At 49.1% G+C, this 15,926-nt stretch overlaps 2 protein-coding genes across 5 annotated transcripts in view; both read left to right on the plus strand.

Moving 5' to 3' along the window:
- Positions 1-519: 519 nt before the first annotated feature.
- Chrng (cholinergic receptor nicotinic gamma subunit) lies at positions 520-6,473 on the plus strand. Its single transcript, XM_027396082.2, has 12 exons — positions 520-574; positions 773-912; positions 1,000-1,044; positions 1,211-1,320; positions 1,918-2,073; positions 2,794-2,891; positions 3,664-3,864; positions 4,054-4,168; positions 4,406-4,520; positions 5,336-5,552; positions 5,721-5,854; positions 6,123-6,473. The coding sequence occupies exons 1-12, from the start codon at positions 520-522 to the stop codon at positions 6,294-6,296; spliced, it is 1,560 nt and encodes a 519-aa protein (XP_027251883.1). The 3' UTR covers positions 6,297-6,473.
- A 2,033-nt stretch (positions 6,474-8,506) lies between these two features.
- The window catches only part of Eif4e2 (eukaryotic translation initiation factor 4E family member 2), a 29,137-nt gene continuing 21,717 nt past the window's right edge, over positions 8,507-15,926 (plus strand). For 3 of the 4 annotated variants that reach the window (XM_027397465.2, XM_027397466.2, XM_027397463.2), the window contains exons 1-2: positions 8,507-8,643; positions 14,540-14,654. In XM_027397465.2, coding sequence (XP_027253266.1) covers positions 8,624-8,643; positions 14,540-14,654 — 135 coding nt within the window. In that variant the 5' untranslated portion in view covers positions 8,507-8,623. Of the gene's footprint in view, positions 8,644-8,700; positions 9,115-14,539; positions 14,655-15,926 lie in introns of those variants that run through there. The other variant, XM_027397464.2, reaches the window with a different exon arrangement.

Here is a 15,926-nt window from a genome sequence, read left to right on the forward strand (position 1 = left end):
TTGGTCCCGCGGGCCAAGTGAGTGACCCACAGAGGCACTGGGCTACTGGGAAAGAGCAGAGATACCAAGTTAAGTCATAGGGAAGCCCATGCATAAATCACACCTCCCAACACCTTCACACCTCCCTGAGACAGAATGACCAATCAGCCACCATCTCCCCTGCTACATCCATCTGTCCTTGGCCATTTGCTGAGTCTCCCAGCTGGAAAAATAGGCACACAACTGAAGCCACTCAGTTTGAGAGTGGGCTGTCTCCATTGAGACAGTTTTGAGAGTGTCCTGTCTCTGTTGGGACCATCCCTCTTCCCCTGGCTGGCCCAGGTAATCTGAGCCCAGATTCTACATATCCTACAACAGCTGACAATGCTGTGGTCAGACAGCTGGTGGGGCCAGCTAGAGCTGGCAGGGATGGCTGGGATGGGAATGTAGGCTGACACATGACACCCCAGCCCACCCTACCCCACCCCCCAGACCTGGAGAGGTACTGTCCCACCCATCGCTGAGCAGAGCAGAGGCACCATGCATGGAGGCCAGGGACCTCAGCTCCTCCTGCTGCTGCTGGCTATCTGCCTGGGTGTGACACAAGGGGATTTGAGACCTAGGGTGGGGGTGGGGTGGGGTGGGGGTGGAAGGAACAAATCAGGAGTGCAAGGCTACAGTGATGGAGCTTCTGGGGGTTATCTGTGCTCTCCCTAGCTCCGGCACCCCAAGTCTCCACCTTGTCCCTCTGTGCCTCCCACACCTCTGGAATGAGTCTCCCTGTCTGTTGCAGGGGCCCAGAGCCTCAACCAAGAGGAGCGCCTGCTTGCTGACCTGATGCGAAACTACAACCCCCATCTGCGACCCGCTGAGCGTGACTCAGATATTGTTAATGTCAGCCTGAAGCTTACCCTGACCAACCTCATCTCCCTGGTGAGTTGCAGGAGGGGGAAGTGATGGACACCAGGATCCTTGGGGAGGGAAGGTATAGGGGATTTAGCCCTCTCTTCTGTACCCCAGAATGAGCGAGAGGAGGCCCTCACAACCAATGTCTGGATAGAAATGGTAAGAAGCCACCTGCTGTATCTTTCTGCTTATTTCAGTTGTTGTTGTTCCCACCTTCCTGCCCTGCCCCCTGCTCTGGGCCCAACCTCTTGGGCCCTCTAGGCTGGCCTGCCATTCCCCTGTGTAGCCCAGGGCAAAGGCCTGGCAACTGCCTCTTCATCTATAGCAATGGTGTGACTATCGCCTGCGCTGGGACCCACAAGACTATGAAGGCCTGTGGATACTGAGGGTGCCATCCACCATGGTCTGGCGGCCAGATATTGTGCTGGAGAACAAGTGAGGAGGGGGCTTGGGCAGGGAATGAAGGATACTAGGGTCCAACGGGATGAGGAAAGTTGGAGAAAGAGAAAGGAAAGCAGGGTGCTGCAAGGTGCCAGGCTGAGGGTGGGACCCCAAGCATAGATACTGGTCCAGGGCACCAGACTTGACCCTAATCCTGGATTCCTGTAATGTGTTAGCTTGTAATGGATGGGCTTTTCCCATCCTTGCAACCAGGAGCCAATTTTAACAACCAGAGAAATGATGAGAGGTCATCACAACAGACATAAAAGTGGTTCATTCAGGGTGAGGGACTCTGCAAGAGCTTGATAGTGTTAACTAATTTGCCATTGTTGTAGTTACTAACACTGAGAAAGAGAAGTAGAGATTACAAGGTGGTTGTGAGGGCATTGTCTCTCCCAGCCCTCTGTACTCAGAGCAGAGATGACCAGGAGGTGGCTGGGGTGGTGCATGAGTGATATTAGAAGAGGCCCCATCAGGAATGTGACAGTCTTGGGGACTGGTGCCCTTAGATCCCATCCCTGCAAGGCAGAGAGCTAGTGTGGGGCTGTGGGATCTCTGCCCTCAGCTCTACACACTGGCCTGTACATACAGTGTGGACGGTGTCTTCGAGGTGGCCCTCTACTGCAATGTGCTCGTGTCCCCTGACGGTTGTATCTACTGGCTGCCACCTGCCATCTTCCGCTCCTCCTGCTCCATCTCGGTCACCTACTTCCCCTTCGACTGGCAGAACTGCTCACTCATCTTCCAGTGAGACCGTTGATGGAATCGGGGAGCTTCAAGGGAGCTATGGGGGAAGTGGGTAGAGGTGGGGGGCCAGCATCAGAGGCATCTCAAGGCCCGGTGGCCTGGATCCATCATCTGTACTTGTTCAGGTGGTGACACTGAATGTGTCCTCCTGCTAGGTCCTCTCACCCGCCTCCTCCATTGCTCCAGTCTCCTGCCTCTGTCCCGGGGGAGACACTAGCGTCTGGAGGATGTGGATAAGAAGACATCGGCATGCCTGCACACACATAGAACCATAGACAGGCAGGCTGTCCTGGAAAAGAGAAGCCTGGCCAAAGCCAACATGTGACCTGAGCCACACCTGGGACCTCTGGGTCTCAGTTCTCTCATCCATAATCAGTGAATGGGGGTCTTGGGAGGACTTGGCAGGACTCCAAGGGATTTTTCAGAAGTTGACAGGACCCCAAGGGTCCTCTTATGGTAGGCTTGTATTTATACCCTATGGTCTTTGGTGGCAGAAGGGACAGAGTGTCCCTGAACCCTTTGGCCAGGTAGTAGCACTGAGCACCAAAGAGCCTGTGTTCCCCTGCATGTGACCACTGGGGCTTGATGGAGAACTCAAGACTGTGATACTGCATATGCCAAAGCCCAGTGCCCACAGCTGCCCTGCGGTGACCGTGTCTGTGACATTATGAGCAAGTCTCCCTTGCTTCACTGTACCCTCTTTCTACTCCTCACCCACAGGTCCCAGACTTACAGCACCAGTGAGATCAACTTGCAGCTGAGCCAGGAAGATGGACAAGCCTTCGAGTGGATCTTCATTGACCCCGAGGCTTTCACAGGTAACCCCATCTGAGAACCCCTGCCAGACCACTGTCATGCCTCCCACACACCCCAAGATGAAAACTGCAGTGTATCATAGAATATGGTTTTCAAAAGACCCCAACAGAAAGCCAGGTATGGTGGTACATGTAAGTGATCCCAGCCCTCCAGAGGATTAAAGTCTGAGGCTAGCCTAGGCTACATAGTGAGACCACTTTAAAAAAAAAAAAAAGGGCAGATCTGGGAAGATGACTCTGTGGGGTAAAGCACTTACTGCACAGATATGAAGACCAGAATTCAGGTCCCCAGAACCCACATAAATACTGGGTAGAAGTGGCAGCCTACCTGTAATCCCAGCACAAGGTAAGCAGAAAGCTCTGGATTCCCAGAGCAAGGTTCTGGGTTCAAGTGACTGACCTTGACTCAGTATAAAAGGTAAAGAGTAATTGAGGAAGACACCTGATGTCAACCTCTGACTTCCATGTATATATACATACAAATTATATATATATATGTATATATATATATATATATATATATATTCATCCACACATTGCACATACACACACACACACACACACACACACACACACCACATATACATGCAAAAAAGGATCCAATGAAGTTCTGGCTTTTCCTACAATAACTAATTTTGGGAGGGGAAATCAATATTAAATTTCCCATTTCACCTGTATCCCTGTGTACTGGTGTTTAATAAGGTAACGCTGCCCCTGTGACTTGGTTGTTCAGGTCATACATTTACCCAGGTCACATCCCCTGTGCTCTCCACAGAGAATGGGGAATGGGCCATCCGACATCGACCAGCCAAGATGCTACTGGACTCTGTGGCACCAGCAGATGAGGCAGGCCACCAAAAGGTGGTTTTCTACCTGCTCATCCAGCGCAAGCCCCTTTTCTATGTCATCAACATCATCGCCCCCTGTGTGCTCATTTCCTCTGTCGCCATCCTCATCTACTTCCTGCCTGCCAAGGGTACCTGGGCCTGTGGGAGGGCAGCAGCAATAGGCTCATGAGGGGAGGCCAGGCCTGGTCATGGCACAGGGTGGCACCACAATCCTAGGACAAGGATAGCGGGCTCCCTGAAGGGTAAGGGAGTTCCTCAGGGTGTTGGGGGGAGGGAGGGAGGGGGACACGCTCTGAGAGCATCTTGGTTATGGGCAGCGGGCGGTCAGAAGTGCACAGTGGCCATCAACGTGCTCCTGGCCCAGACCGTCTTCCTTTTCCTCGTGGCCAAGAAGGTGCCTGAGACCTCCCAGGCAGTGCCGCTCATCAGCAAGTAAGGCCAGTCCTCACACCTGCTTACAGCCCCTCACCACCCATGCAGGGGTGGAACCCACGGCCTTGCTAAGCAAGTGTTCTACCAGTGGGCTATATATTCCCTTTACCCCCCTTCCCTTCCTGAGGGGTTTGTCATGACCTTCCACCAGGGGCCCTGAGGGAAGCAGGGTGGGTGGCACCTGGGTTTGAGGTGCCTAAGGGACACCCCGCCTCCTGCTTGCCTGACCCTGGACAGGTACCTGACCTTCCTCATGGTGGTGACCATCCTCATCGTCGTGAACTCTGTGGTCGTGCTCAATGTGTCCTTGCGGTCCCCCCACACACACTCCATGGCCCGGGGGGTCCGCAAGGCAAGGCATTTCCCTGTCCACTTGGGCATCCGTCTGTCCTTCCCAATCACATGTGACTCCCCCCCCATTCCTGTCCCTCCTCTTTAATTCAGCAGCAAATCTATGCCATACACACCTTCAGGCCTAAAGTGGGCAATGATAATGTCAGTGCCAACTTCTTTAACATTCACAAAATCCCTTAAGAGGATATTGGTGTGTTGTCTCCACTAAACAGGTAGGGAAACAGAGACCCCCAGAAGTTAAGCAGCTTAGCCAATATTACCCAGTTCCCAGAAAGCAGAGGAGGATTCTGTCCCAGCTGTCTGTGTGCTCTGCAACCCACCTGTAGCAGACAGCTGAGAATCGTGTTATAAAAATGGATTGCCAGCTGGGCGGTGGAGGCGCACGCCTTTAATCCCAGCACTCGGGAGGCAGAAGCAGGTGGATCTATGTGAGTTCGAGACCAGCCTGGTCTACAAGAGCTAGTTCCAGGATAGGCTCCAAAGCCACAGAGAAACCCTGTCTGGAAAAACCAAAAAAAAAAAAAAAAAAAAAAAAAAAAAAAAAAAAAAAGTAGATTGCCTAGGTATATCCCAGTAGCCTAGTGTATTCTAGCAGGGGGCAGAGGCTAAGAGTCTGAAAAAAAAAAGTGCCCTGGTGATTCTGAAGGTCACAAAGGCTGAGAGCTCAGGTTCTGTGTCCAGGAGAAAGTAGTCAAGCTGTACCAGGGTCCAGTTGCTGCCCCAAGGCACTGCCTTCATTGCTCACCCCCTACCTGTGTTTCCAAGCTTGGCCTGGCTGCCCAAGCAGTGCCTACCAGAGCAACCCCTCTACAGGTGTTCCTGAGGCTCCTGCCCCAGCTGTTACGGATGCACGTGCGGCCACTGGCCCCTGCTGCTGTCCACGGTGCCCGGTTGCCGCTCCAGAATGGCTCCTCCTCAGAGTGGCCCGTCACAACTCGGGAGGAAGGGGGCCTCTACCTCCCTCGCAGTGAACTCCTCTTCAGACAGAGGCACCGCAATGGACTGATGAAGGCAGCACTGGAGAAGCTAGGTGAGGGCCAAGGGGCGCCTCTGGGGACAGTCCTGTCCAGTAAATGCAGATGGAGCTGGACGTGGCAGATAAGTGCTGGGCAAGTGTTCAAGTTGGAGAGAGGGGCCGGGTCTCCAGAGAGAACCCAGGTCCCTGCTGACTCTCTTCTGCTGACCATTTCCCCATCAGAAAATGGTCCACAAATGAGGCAGACGCTGGAGTTCTGTGGCAGCCTGAAGCAAGCCTCCCCAGCCATCCAGGCTTGTGTGGATGCCTGTAACCTCATGGCCCGTGCCCGGCACCAGCAGAGTCACTTTGACAGTGTAAGCACGGTGGGCAAACACTCTAGTGTAATATGGGGACAGGACAAATGGGATGACCAGCTTAGGTTTGGAGGTGGAAAAGGCAGAGCTGGGAAGTGGGAGGAGTGACCACTGGGGCAGAGGCCAGGAAAGGAGACAGGTTGGTACTTAAGGTTGAGAAGAACAGAGAATGGGGGCCAGCTGTGGACCTAACAGTGGAAGAGGGAGCCAGGCTAAACGCTGCCCCTGGTCACGCCTCTACCCCGCTGCTATGTGTTGCTGCCCTCAGGGGAATGAGGAGTGGTTCCTGGTGGGCCGAGTGCTGGACCGTGTCTGTTTCCTAGCTGTGCTCTCCCTCTTCGTCTGTGGCACTGCTGGCATCTTCCTCATGGCCCACTATAATCAGGTGCCTGACCTGCCATTCCCTGGAGACCCCCGCCCCTACCTGCCTTTGCCAGACTGAGCCAACCCATCACTCCTGGGCCCTGGAGTCAGCTACATGGGCCATGCTGTCTGCAGAGCTGTAGTCTGTGTTGGGATTTTGAGTGTCCTCCGTGGGGACACTCAAACATCCCTAGGAAGAGAGAAAGAAATAAAGAGCAGAGGGGGCACTCTGGAGTGGTTGGTAATGGGTATGGTCGTTCATGACTTTGGGACCAGCATCCCTGTGGCAATGGATGGCTCCTGAAGACACCAGTCTTCCACCTCCTACATCCCTGTCACTTCAGCAGGTCATTGCTGACTCCAAGTCACTTTGAAGCCCTAAGGGCTCTGCTTTTCATAATGTCCTTGGCTGGGTAAGGTCTTAGCCTTTGAGGCCTGAAAACATTTCCTTCTGCCTTCTGGTAAGATGTGTATTGTTATTTTTAACTAGATATTATATGTGTGTGCTGAGAGGGAGTGGGCTGTATGCACATGAGTGAGGGTGCCTGTTGGTGGCCAGCACCCTGGAATTGGGAGTTATAGGTGGTAGTGAGCAACCAGACAATGGATGCTGAGAACTGAATTCATGTCCTCTACAAAAGCAAGTGTTCTTAACCACTGGGCCATCTCTCCAGCTCCAATTATCTCCCCTTTTGTGGATTTTCTCTGGAAGAAAGTTGGTAGGAGATGTGGGAACTCTCTTAAAAGAAGAAAACCAATGCTGGGGGAGGTAGTGGCACACGCCTTTAATCCCAGCACTCGGGAGGCAGAGGCAGGTGGATTTCTGTGAGTTCAAGGCCAGCCTGGTCTCTAGAGGGAGTGCCAGGATAGGCTCCAAAGTTACACAAAGAAACCCTGTCTCGAAAAACCAAAAAAAAAAAAAGGGGTGGGGTGGGGGTGGGGGGTGGAGATAACTCAGTGGTTAAGAACACTGGATATTTTCCCAAGGGATCTGGGTTCCATTTCCAGCACCCACATGGCAGCTCATAACCTAACTCCAGTTCTAGGGGATCCAACACCCTCTTCTGGCTTCTGCAAAACACACATGGGCATGGTGCATAGACGTATGTGCAGGCAAAACACACATACACATAAAATGAAAATAAACTTTAAAAAAAAAAGTAGTAGGAGCTAGGGGTGTGGAATATAAGTGTGGAATTTTGGATTTTTTGAGGCCCAGAACTAAAACAGTACATTTCAGCTCCCTATACCACAGCCTCAAAATACATATCTTCAGAGGTAACTTCCCATTCATTTGCTGTAATACCCCCCCAATTGATCACAAAAGATTTATCATCTTTTTCCATTGTTGGAAATTCTCACCTGATCCACGTTTCACATGAGCAAGTCCAGAAAAAGAGGAACTCTCTAGAACACTCCTTTAGGGTCCAAATTCCCATCTCTGATCGGATCTCAGAGATCTCAGATCAGTCCAACTCTGCAAACGCACCTTTTTTTGCCTCTCTTCTCAAAGGCCAGGGCACTTGGAGGGGGAGGGCTAGGGCTGGGCTGGGCTGGGCCTGACAGGAGAGCTTCCTCAGCTTCCCTTATACAATGTTATCAGGAAAATAGGATGGTCCCTTGAGGTCTAATTTGGGAGAAAAAAAAAAAAAACACAAAAAACAAAACATGACCTTGCTGAGTGACCAGGGGACAACCGTGGGCCAGTCCAGGGAGACCGTTTCCTGGCCTGTAAACACACAGGCATAATCAATTTCTGCCTCTCCACTTCTAACAATGGGACGTGTTCAGCAGCAAATGGATCAGAAATGCACAGCCGGTGGATTTGGAGATCCATTACCAACTAGGGAATTTTTTTTTTACTGCTGTGATGTGTTTGGGACCGTCGTTAGGAGTGTGGGGGCAAAGCCAAACCCTCTGGGGTCTCGGTAAATTTAAGTGTGTCACCGTAGCGGGGAGAGTCTCATGTATCCCAAGCTGCCTCAAACTCTCTGTTGGTCAGCCTGGTCTGGATCTTCCTGCCTCCACTTCCCAATTTGTTTGGAGTGGTTTCTCGTCCTCCACAAACATCAAGAACAAAGGATCAGCTCTCAGAAATGAACACTTGGTACCATTTACTATGCTGCCATTTCCCCTGGAACCCACGGGGAGGTTAAAGCAGATGGCCGGCTACCACAGCGCTCAATGCCTCACGAAGGCGACGGAGAGCAAGCAGGCCTTGGGCAAGCCGGACCGCGACTGGCGCAGGGACTGGGTCGCCCGTCAGGGAAAGAAGTCCCGCGCCCGGCCTGCGCGCCAACGTTCCGCTGAGCGGCTCGACAACCGGAAGTAGCCGGGCTCTTGACTCAGGGACCGGGCAGAGCGGAAGTCACTCCGTGAGGCAGTGGCGACAGCGGCGGCGAGAGGATGAACAACAAGTTCGACGCGTGAGTGGCGCGTGGCCGCCCCCGGGGCCCCTTCCCCCAACCGTCCCCCGGGACCGCTCCCGCCGGGGCCGGGCGCGCACTCAGCCGAGCCGCTCGCTCCCGGCCGCCGCGGCCGAGCCTCCCTGCGCCCGCGCCCGACGGGGCCGGGAGAGCGTGGCCGAGGTCGCCGGGACCCCTGAGCCGCTGGACCCCGGCGTGGCGCGGGCCGGGGGAGGGGAGGCCGCACCGCCCGGAAGGAGATTTTCGGACGCCCCGCCCTGGTGGGTGCGGGCTGCCGGCGGCGTGGAGGGGCGGGACCTCGGCGCTTCGGGTGTTTCCGCAGCCTTGCTCCCTTCTTTCTGAAGCGGCTTCCCTCCCGCACCCGCTCTGCGTCCTGGGAAGGTCACCTGCCCCTTCTGAACCTCGGTTTTGTCTTCTGCAAGCGGGGACGGTAACAGAGCCCGTGTCGTAGCGTTGGGCAGCTGCGATGAGGTAATGGGGCAGCCGCGCTGAATACTGTGGCCTCTTGAGTACGGAATGCTTTTCATCCGAGATTCTTCCTGCTTCCTTCCCATCCCCCAGCCACCCACCCACCTACCCACCCACCCACCTCAGTTCCTGTTTTCCAACTCTTAGAGACTGCCCACTCCTGCATTCTTTTCAAGTACCCACTCCCATCCCTAATTCCCGAATCGAACATTTAGGAAGTACAGACAAGAAATATTGAAGTGTTTGGGGGGGCGGGCATTCCCTTTTAACCAGTATATCTTTTTGCATTTAAAAGTAATTTTCGTTTCGTTTAACAGCACTTAAACAATTGTATCTTTCAGTAGTGCTCCTTTTTGTAGTGCACCTTCCTCTTTCATTTCAAAGACTACATTTTTTAGTTTTAGGCCCACCAAATGTTTGCCAGTACAAAAGCTCTCCAGTATGAACTATTGCTCTAACCTCCCTAGTGGTTAGAACCCTCCTGGAAGGATCAGAACACACTCTACAATGCTGAGAGGGACTTTTCTAAAATGCCCATAAGGAGGTGTGAAGGTAGAATGGAACCACCAATAGGTGGTGAAGCTGCGGTTTTTCTGATGTGTATACCCAGGAAGTACTGGGATTCCAGCAGTAAAGGTGGCTCGTGACAGGTTTTCTTGATGGCCGAGTGAACTCTGCTTCTTGAGAAAAGCAGATGTCCTCCATCTCGGCTGCTTTGCTGAGCACAGCAGCAGGATAGCAACCCCTTTGGCCTCCCATCCTAAGCCCTGCAGTACCCAGCCCCGCATCGGCAGCCCTTCCACCCTTCCTCTCCTTATTTGAACAAATCAAACTGAATCCCAAGAAGATAGTTTTTAGGTCATCTGTCTCGAATAAAGGTAGTTATAATGACCACTGTCATAGACACTATTCTGTTGCTGTGAAGAGACACCATGACCAAGACAACTCTTCCGACTTGTTATCTCCAAAAAGCATTCAAATATGTGAGCCTATGTGGCCATTCTAACCTGCCCAGCTACCCACAGGCATCTCTAGGTACTTCTTTTTTAGGTTAGCATAAAGTTAACAGGTTCTGTTATGACACCTTCATACTTATGTATCATTACTTCATTCTCATTCTTTCCTCTACTGTACTCCCCCAGGGTCCCTTTCCTCTGATTCCCTTCTAGTTGGTTCCCCCCTTCTGCTTTTCTATTATATTGCCCTCTGTTTCCCACTATTTTCTTTATAACTCTGCAAAAGAGATCTTTATATCTTTTCTTACAGTTAAGGGAAATGAGGCTCTTCAAGGCTAAGTAACCAGTGCAAGATAGCCTAAAGGGCCAGCTCAGGTTTGCACTTAACTTTGTTCATGAGTGTCTTTATCAACATTTTTTGGGGGTGGTTTTAATTACTTGTAACTATTGGCTGTTGTAAAGAGTAGGGTCTTTTTAATGCCTGCAGGAAAAAAAAATAAGAGTAGTTTCATTTGAAATTAGCAATTAAAGATCATACCCTTGCCCCTAGTGTTGATTTTGTCATTTCACAGTTTCATGTGAAAAGCCTGCAGTTTGTAGACTGTTGTTCCATATTTGGAGTCTGCACTCTTCATCACATCTCCCTGAAACTTTTTAGCGTCATTCTCAAAGTGCAGTCTCCAGTGAGTGCTGTAGTATGGGCACAGATTAATAAGGAGCTCTGACCTTTAATATATGGGCTCTGCTTCTGTCCAATGTAACCAAAGCTGGTAATGGCTTTAAAGGGTGCAAATTTGCTAGGTCTAGTTGCCTTTCTTGTTATTAACATATAAAACCCTAAGATGGTCTCTCAAGAACTACAGCACCAACTGTGGTAAACTTGGTTTCCAGATCCTGCATTTTTGGAGGCCAGGATTGGTCTGGTCAGTTTTATATGGTCCTTTTCTGTCGTAAGCTTTTGGCCCATTCATAAGTGTTTCTAAACCACCCAATTTGATATCATTTTGATTTTGGAGATCCATTAATTAACCGTGTTTGTTTTATGTTTGTGTCTGATGCTAGAGATCCAGTGGAGAATTAGATCAAGTTCCTACCTGTACAGAATTAGCCCACTTCAGAAGGTGTTGGGAAATACCTGGACAGAAGCTTGGAGAGCTAACCCAAGTGTCACTTAGACTGGACATAAATCAGGCAGCTTGAGTCTGGAGTGCTGCTCTTTCAGTGTGACTTTACCTTGGCTCAAATCCAGCTGCAAGCCTGGGAGAGCAGCTTCTGAAAATTAGGTTGTAAAACTTTTGCCTTAGGTGTAGGTGCAGAGAGCAGGTTATTTACATGACTTCTTCAAGAAATAAAAGCAGTCAGGGCACAGTGGTGTACACCCTTGAGCCCAGCACTCAGAGGCAGAGGCAGGTGTATCTCTGTGAGTTCTGGGATAGCCTGGTATACATAGTGAGTTCGAGGACAGCCATGACTTCATAGAGAGAAAGAAAGAAAAGCACTGGAGCTGCTTCTGTCATTCTGCTTCTGTCATTCATTTGTAGAACCCTTGCCTCCCATGAAGGAGGTGCTGGGTCCTGCTACCATCATCACCAAAACTAAAACAAAGACCAGAACACAAAAGAGGATACAAAGTCCATTAAGGTTCCTGTTTGCTGGATTAGATAGGAGTCCAAGATGGCTTCAGACTGATAATAGCATTTCTTTTTTTTTTTTTCTTTTTTTTTTCCTGCCTTAATTGTTTTTGTTTTCTAGTAGTGACTGAAGGAGAACCACTAAAAGGAAAGGACCATAACATCTTTCTTGGGGCTGGTAAAAATGGGAGATCCTAAATGACTATCCTTCAACTAAAACCTAATAAAGGGACCTCAGAGGCTATAGTAGGGATTAGGAGCTGAAAAGAAAACAGAAGGCATGTATGCCCACAGGAGAGTAGTTGGGGCTGAAGCAATAGAAAAATCCATGAGATGTTCTTGATCAGAAGACAAAAACATAGGCCTTGACAGTACAGCTAGTACAAATATAGATGTTTGTACTGTTAAGAGCAGAAGAGGGGAGTTTGGTTCACCCTATACTGGGAGAGAGTAGGGAAGGTTTCCAAGAGAAAGTGAATCCTTAGGAGCAGTAAACCAGGGCTAGAGAATGGCTACATGCTGAACATGGTAGGAGAGGGCAAAGATTGGGGAACTGTACTTAGGTGGACACAGCAGGAGTGGAAAAGGTTCATTGGGAACAGGCAGGAGATACTTTGGGAAGTGAAAACAAAAAGGGCCTTTGCACTAAGCTAAGGCTTTGTGTACCTTATCTCCACAGTTCTTTAGGGATAGGCACTCTGGTAGCTACTAAGATATTTGGTAAATGTTGGTCATTTTTAATCCTTGGGGCTTGTGTCCAGGTCAGGCCCATTTTGAAAAGGGAGCTAAACAATACAAGTTTAATCAAGGGGAAGGGAGGTTTTTGTTTGTTTGTTTGTTTGTTTATTTGTTTGTTTCTTTTTCGAGACAGGGTTTCTCTGTGGCTGTGGAGGCTGTCCTGGAACTAGATCTTGTAGACCAGGCTAGTCTTGAACTCACAGAGATCCACCTGCCTCTGCCTTCCGTGTGCTGGCATTAAAGGCATGCGACACCACCTCCTGGTGAGAAGGAAGTTTTATAAGCACTAATGATAACTCCGATAAGCCAGACAGATGGCAGCATCACCACACCTCCTGTCAGCTATGCTCATCAGTTCTGTTCTCCATTTTCTTTCTCTGAACTGACTGTCCCTTCTTTTGCTGAGTCTTGATTCTTTCATGGACCCTATAGTTGTTCCAGCTTCTGAATCCTGGGTCTTTGCTCTCCCTGATGAAAGCAGTGTAGAGAGGTTCTGGGCCATAGGTTATTAGGCAGCCTGGACTGCCCTTTGCTTTTGTGTGTTACTTAGTTGGGTCTTGACCAGTGTTGGGATAGGGAGGTCTGTATCACAGGGAATGGCCACTTGAGTGTCTCCTACAATATGTCTGCCACATGGACAGAGCAGGCACCCTAACACATGACTAGCTCATCCATCCTACTGTTTATAGGTGCATTTATGTGTCAGGCATTAAAAATTTGTACATTAAAAAAAAATAATAAAACAACCAACCTCCCCCCCCAAAAAAAATCCACCACTTTGTAAATGCACAATGCTCTACACCATGTTTGTGTGTCTGAGTTATAAAAGGTGTTTCTGGTACCTGTCTTGAAAATGCCTGCTTCTGTTTATGTGTACATTCTGTCACACAGCCCAAAAGATGATACCAGGGAAAACCTATCGTCTAGTTCTAGGGTGAGAGCCATTCTCTGTGGGTGTGGCTGGGTGTGTGGGTGTGGTGTTTTTGTTTTTGAGACAGGGTTTCCTGTCTGGAACTCACTTTGTAGGCCAGGCTGGCCTTGAACACAGAGATCTGCTGACTCTTCAACGATGTGCCACTACCACCCAGCTATAAATTCTATTCTTTCTCCTTTTTTTTTTTTAAGTATGTGTATAGAGGTCAGAGGACAGCCTAGTTAGGAGTTCTCATTCCACTATGTAGGTTATGGGGATTGAGCTCAGGTCTGCAGGCTTGGCTGTAAGCGCCCTTACCCACTGAGCCTTACCCGATTGAGCAAATGGCACTCTTTGTGCACTAACCTGTTTTTGTCTACATCTGGTGGGTCTTAGATGGTTTCACATTAGACTCTGCTTATGAGACAAGAGAGCACATAAATCTTTAGAAAACCTCTGACTTGAGAAAGAAACAGGCAAGGAGGAATGGCATCTTAGGTTGGTGGCTAGGTGTTTCTAGAGGGAAGAGATGCTGGGGAGGAGAAGGAGTATGGCAGGTCTCAACTTCTAAAAGTCTTCTGAAAAACACTTGGTGTTGTTTTATTCTAGAGGATAGATAATAAGGAAGCTGACAATTGAGAATCTTAAGAATACAAGTTAAATAACAGATATACATTTAGAAAAATGTGGAGGGTAGATGGAAAAGAGAGATTTGTGTTAGACCCATTTAGAGATTGATAACAAATTAGATGACTGAAGAAGAAAGTTGACGTACGGTACAGAGGGAGGACAGCTAGGAGAGGCGAGAAGGGGAGGGAGTAGCAATATATATATATATATAGATGGGCAATTTTTTAACTTTCAGATGTCAAAGGAATTATTTGTCCAGAAAGTCTCATTACTGGCTTATTTTTTACAACAAAAACCACCCTTTTAACTGCTTTGTTGTGCTGCTGATGGGAAACTGGAAGACTGATGCCTGGAGGTCACAAGTTAGCTAATTTAATAGTAGCTATTACTTAGTTTTGGTTTGATTTCCCTTTTGCCTTTTTCACAATTAATCTCATAGGCCTGTGGTTTGAGCAACTTCAGGCTAGTTACGTGGTATGGTAGTTCTGTGACCTTATAGTTTTATTAGGTAGCAAGAATAGTTTAGTCATGGAATGGCATTGTTTTACTTTTCCACTTAGCTTAAAAGATGATGACAGTGGAGACCATGATCAGAATGAAGAAAACAGCACACAGAAAGATGGTGAGAAGGAAAAAACGGAACGAGACAAGAGCCAGAGCAGCGGCAAGAGGAAGGTATGTTTTGGGTTATAATCCAGGTGTAGTTATCTTTGGCTGAGGCCTTGGTTGTCTTATGGAATCTGTTTATCTGAAGATAGCAGATTAACTTGATGGCAGGTACTCTTTTGGAATCTCTAATTCGTTCTAAAAACAAAAGGTTGAGGTTCTGGAAAGACTTCTTTCCTCCACGTGCTCTCATGCACACGCTCATGGACATATATACAGAAACACCAAAAGAGTATGAGACTAGGGGTACCACTTCGTTGGAGGGTATAAGGCTTTGGGTTCAATTCCTAGCACTGAAAAAAAGGGGGGAAGGTATAGAGAGGGAGGAAGAGGGTAAAAAAGAGTACATGGGTCACTGGGTGTGACCAAAGCTTGGTGGATGTGTGTATGGAAATATCACAGAGAAATCCTTAGTATTCATTTATAATTACAAGTTTTAAAAAATAGTGGAATGACCAGAGATCATTTTGGAACTTAGAACCTCCTCTTGTCATGAGGTCTTGGGATGCTGCATAGCTTTACAGTATCCTCATGTGAGATGGAGTCAAGGTTCTTAACTGGGATTTCTTTAAATCCTACACATTGCTATTTTAGACTCTTCAGTCAACAGTAGTACACATTGAAAAGTAGCTTGGGATAAAGAGAATTTAGGGAATGAAAGATAAGTGGGTCAAATTTTTCAGTATTACAGCCCTTTTTATCTGATAATCCTGAATGCCTGCCAGATATAAGCATTTACTTCTAGAGAGTAAGAAGTCACAAAGATATGAGTGGTGGTGGTGCATGCTTTTAATCCCAGCACTCAGGAAGCAGAGACCAGCAGATCTCTGAGTTGGAGGCCAGCCCGGTCTACATGGCAAGTTCCAGGACAGCCAGGGCTACACAGAGAAACCCTGTTTTGAAAAACCAAAAAAAAGGCTGGGCGGTGGTGGCACACACCTTTATTTCCAGCAGAGGAAGGCCAACCTGGTCTACAGGGTGAATGCCAGGATAGCCAGATAGCCAGGGCTGTTACACAGAGAAACCCTGTTTGGTGACTTGGCGGGGGTGGGGGTGGGGGGTGTCACAAGGGCAAGAGAGCCTGTGGCCTGAGGAGCTTATATTCACTGAGCACTTGCTGTGTGTCAGGCAATGCCCAAGCACTCTGTGCTTCTAGTTCATTTGTTCTTCACAGTGACCCTTTGAGATGGTTATTGTTATCTCCATCTTGCAGATAGGGAGCAGGTTTAAGTGACCTGCCAATCTTTAGTAATGAATGTTGAAGAGACAGACCTTGGAGTG

Source organism: Cricetulus griseus, chromosome 2 (assembly GCF_003668045.3).
Source record: "Cricetulus griseus strain 17A/GY chromosome 2, alternate assembly CriGri-PICRH-1.0, whole genome shotgun sequence".
In the NCBI taxonomy this organism is placed as follows: Eukaryota; Metazoa; Chordata; class Mammalia; order Rodentia; family Cricetidae; genus Cricetulus; species Cricetulus griseus.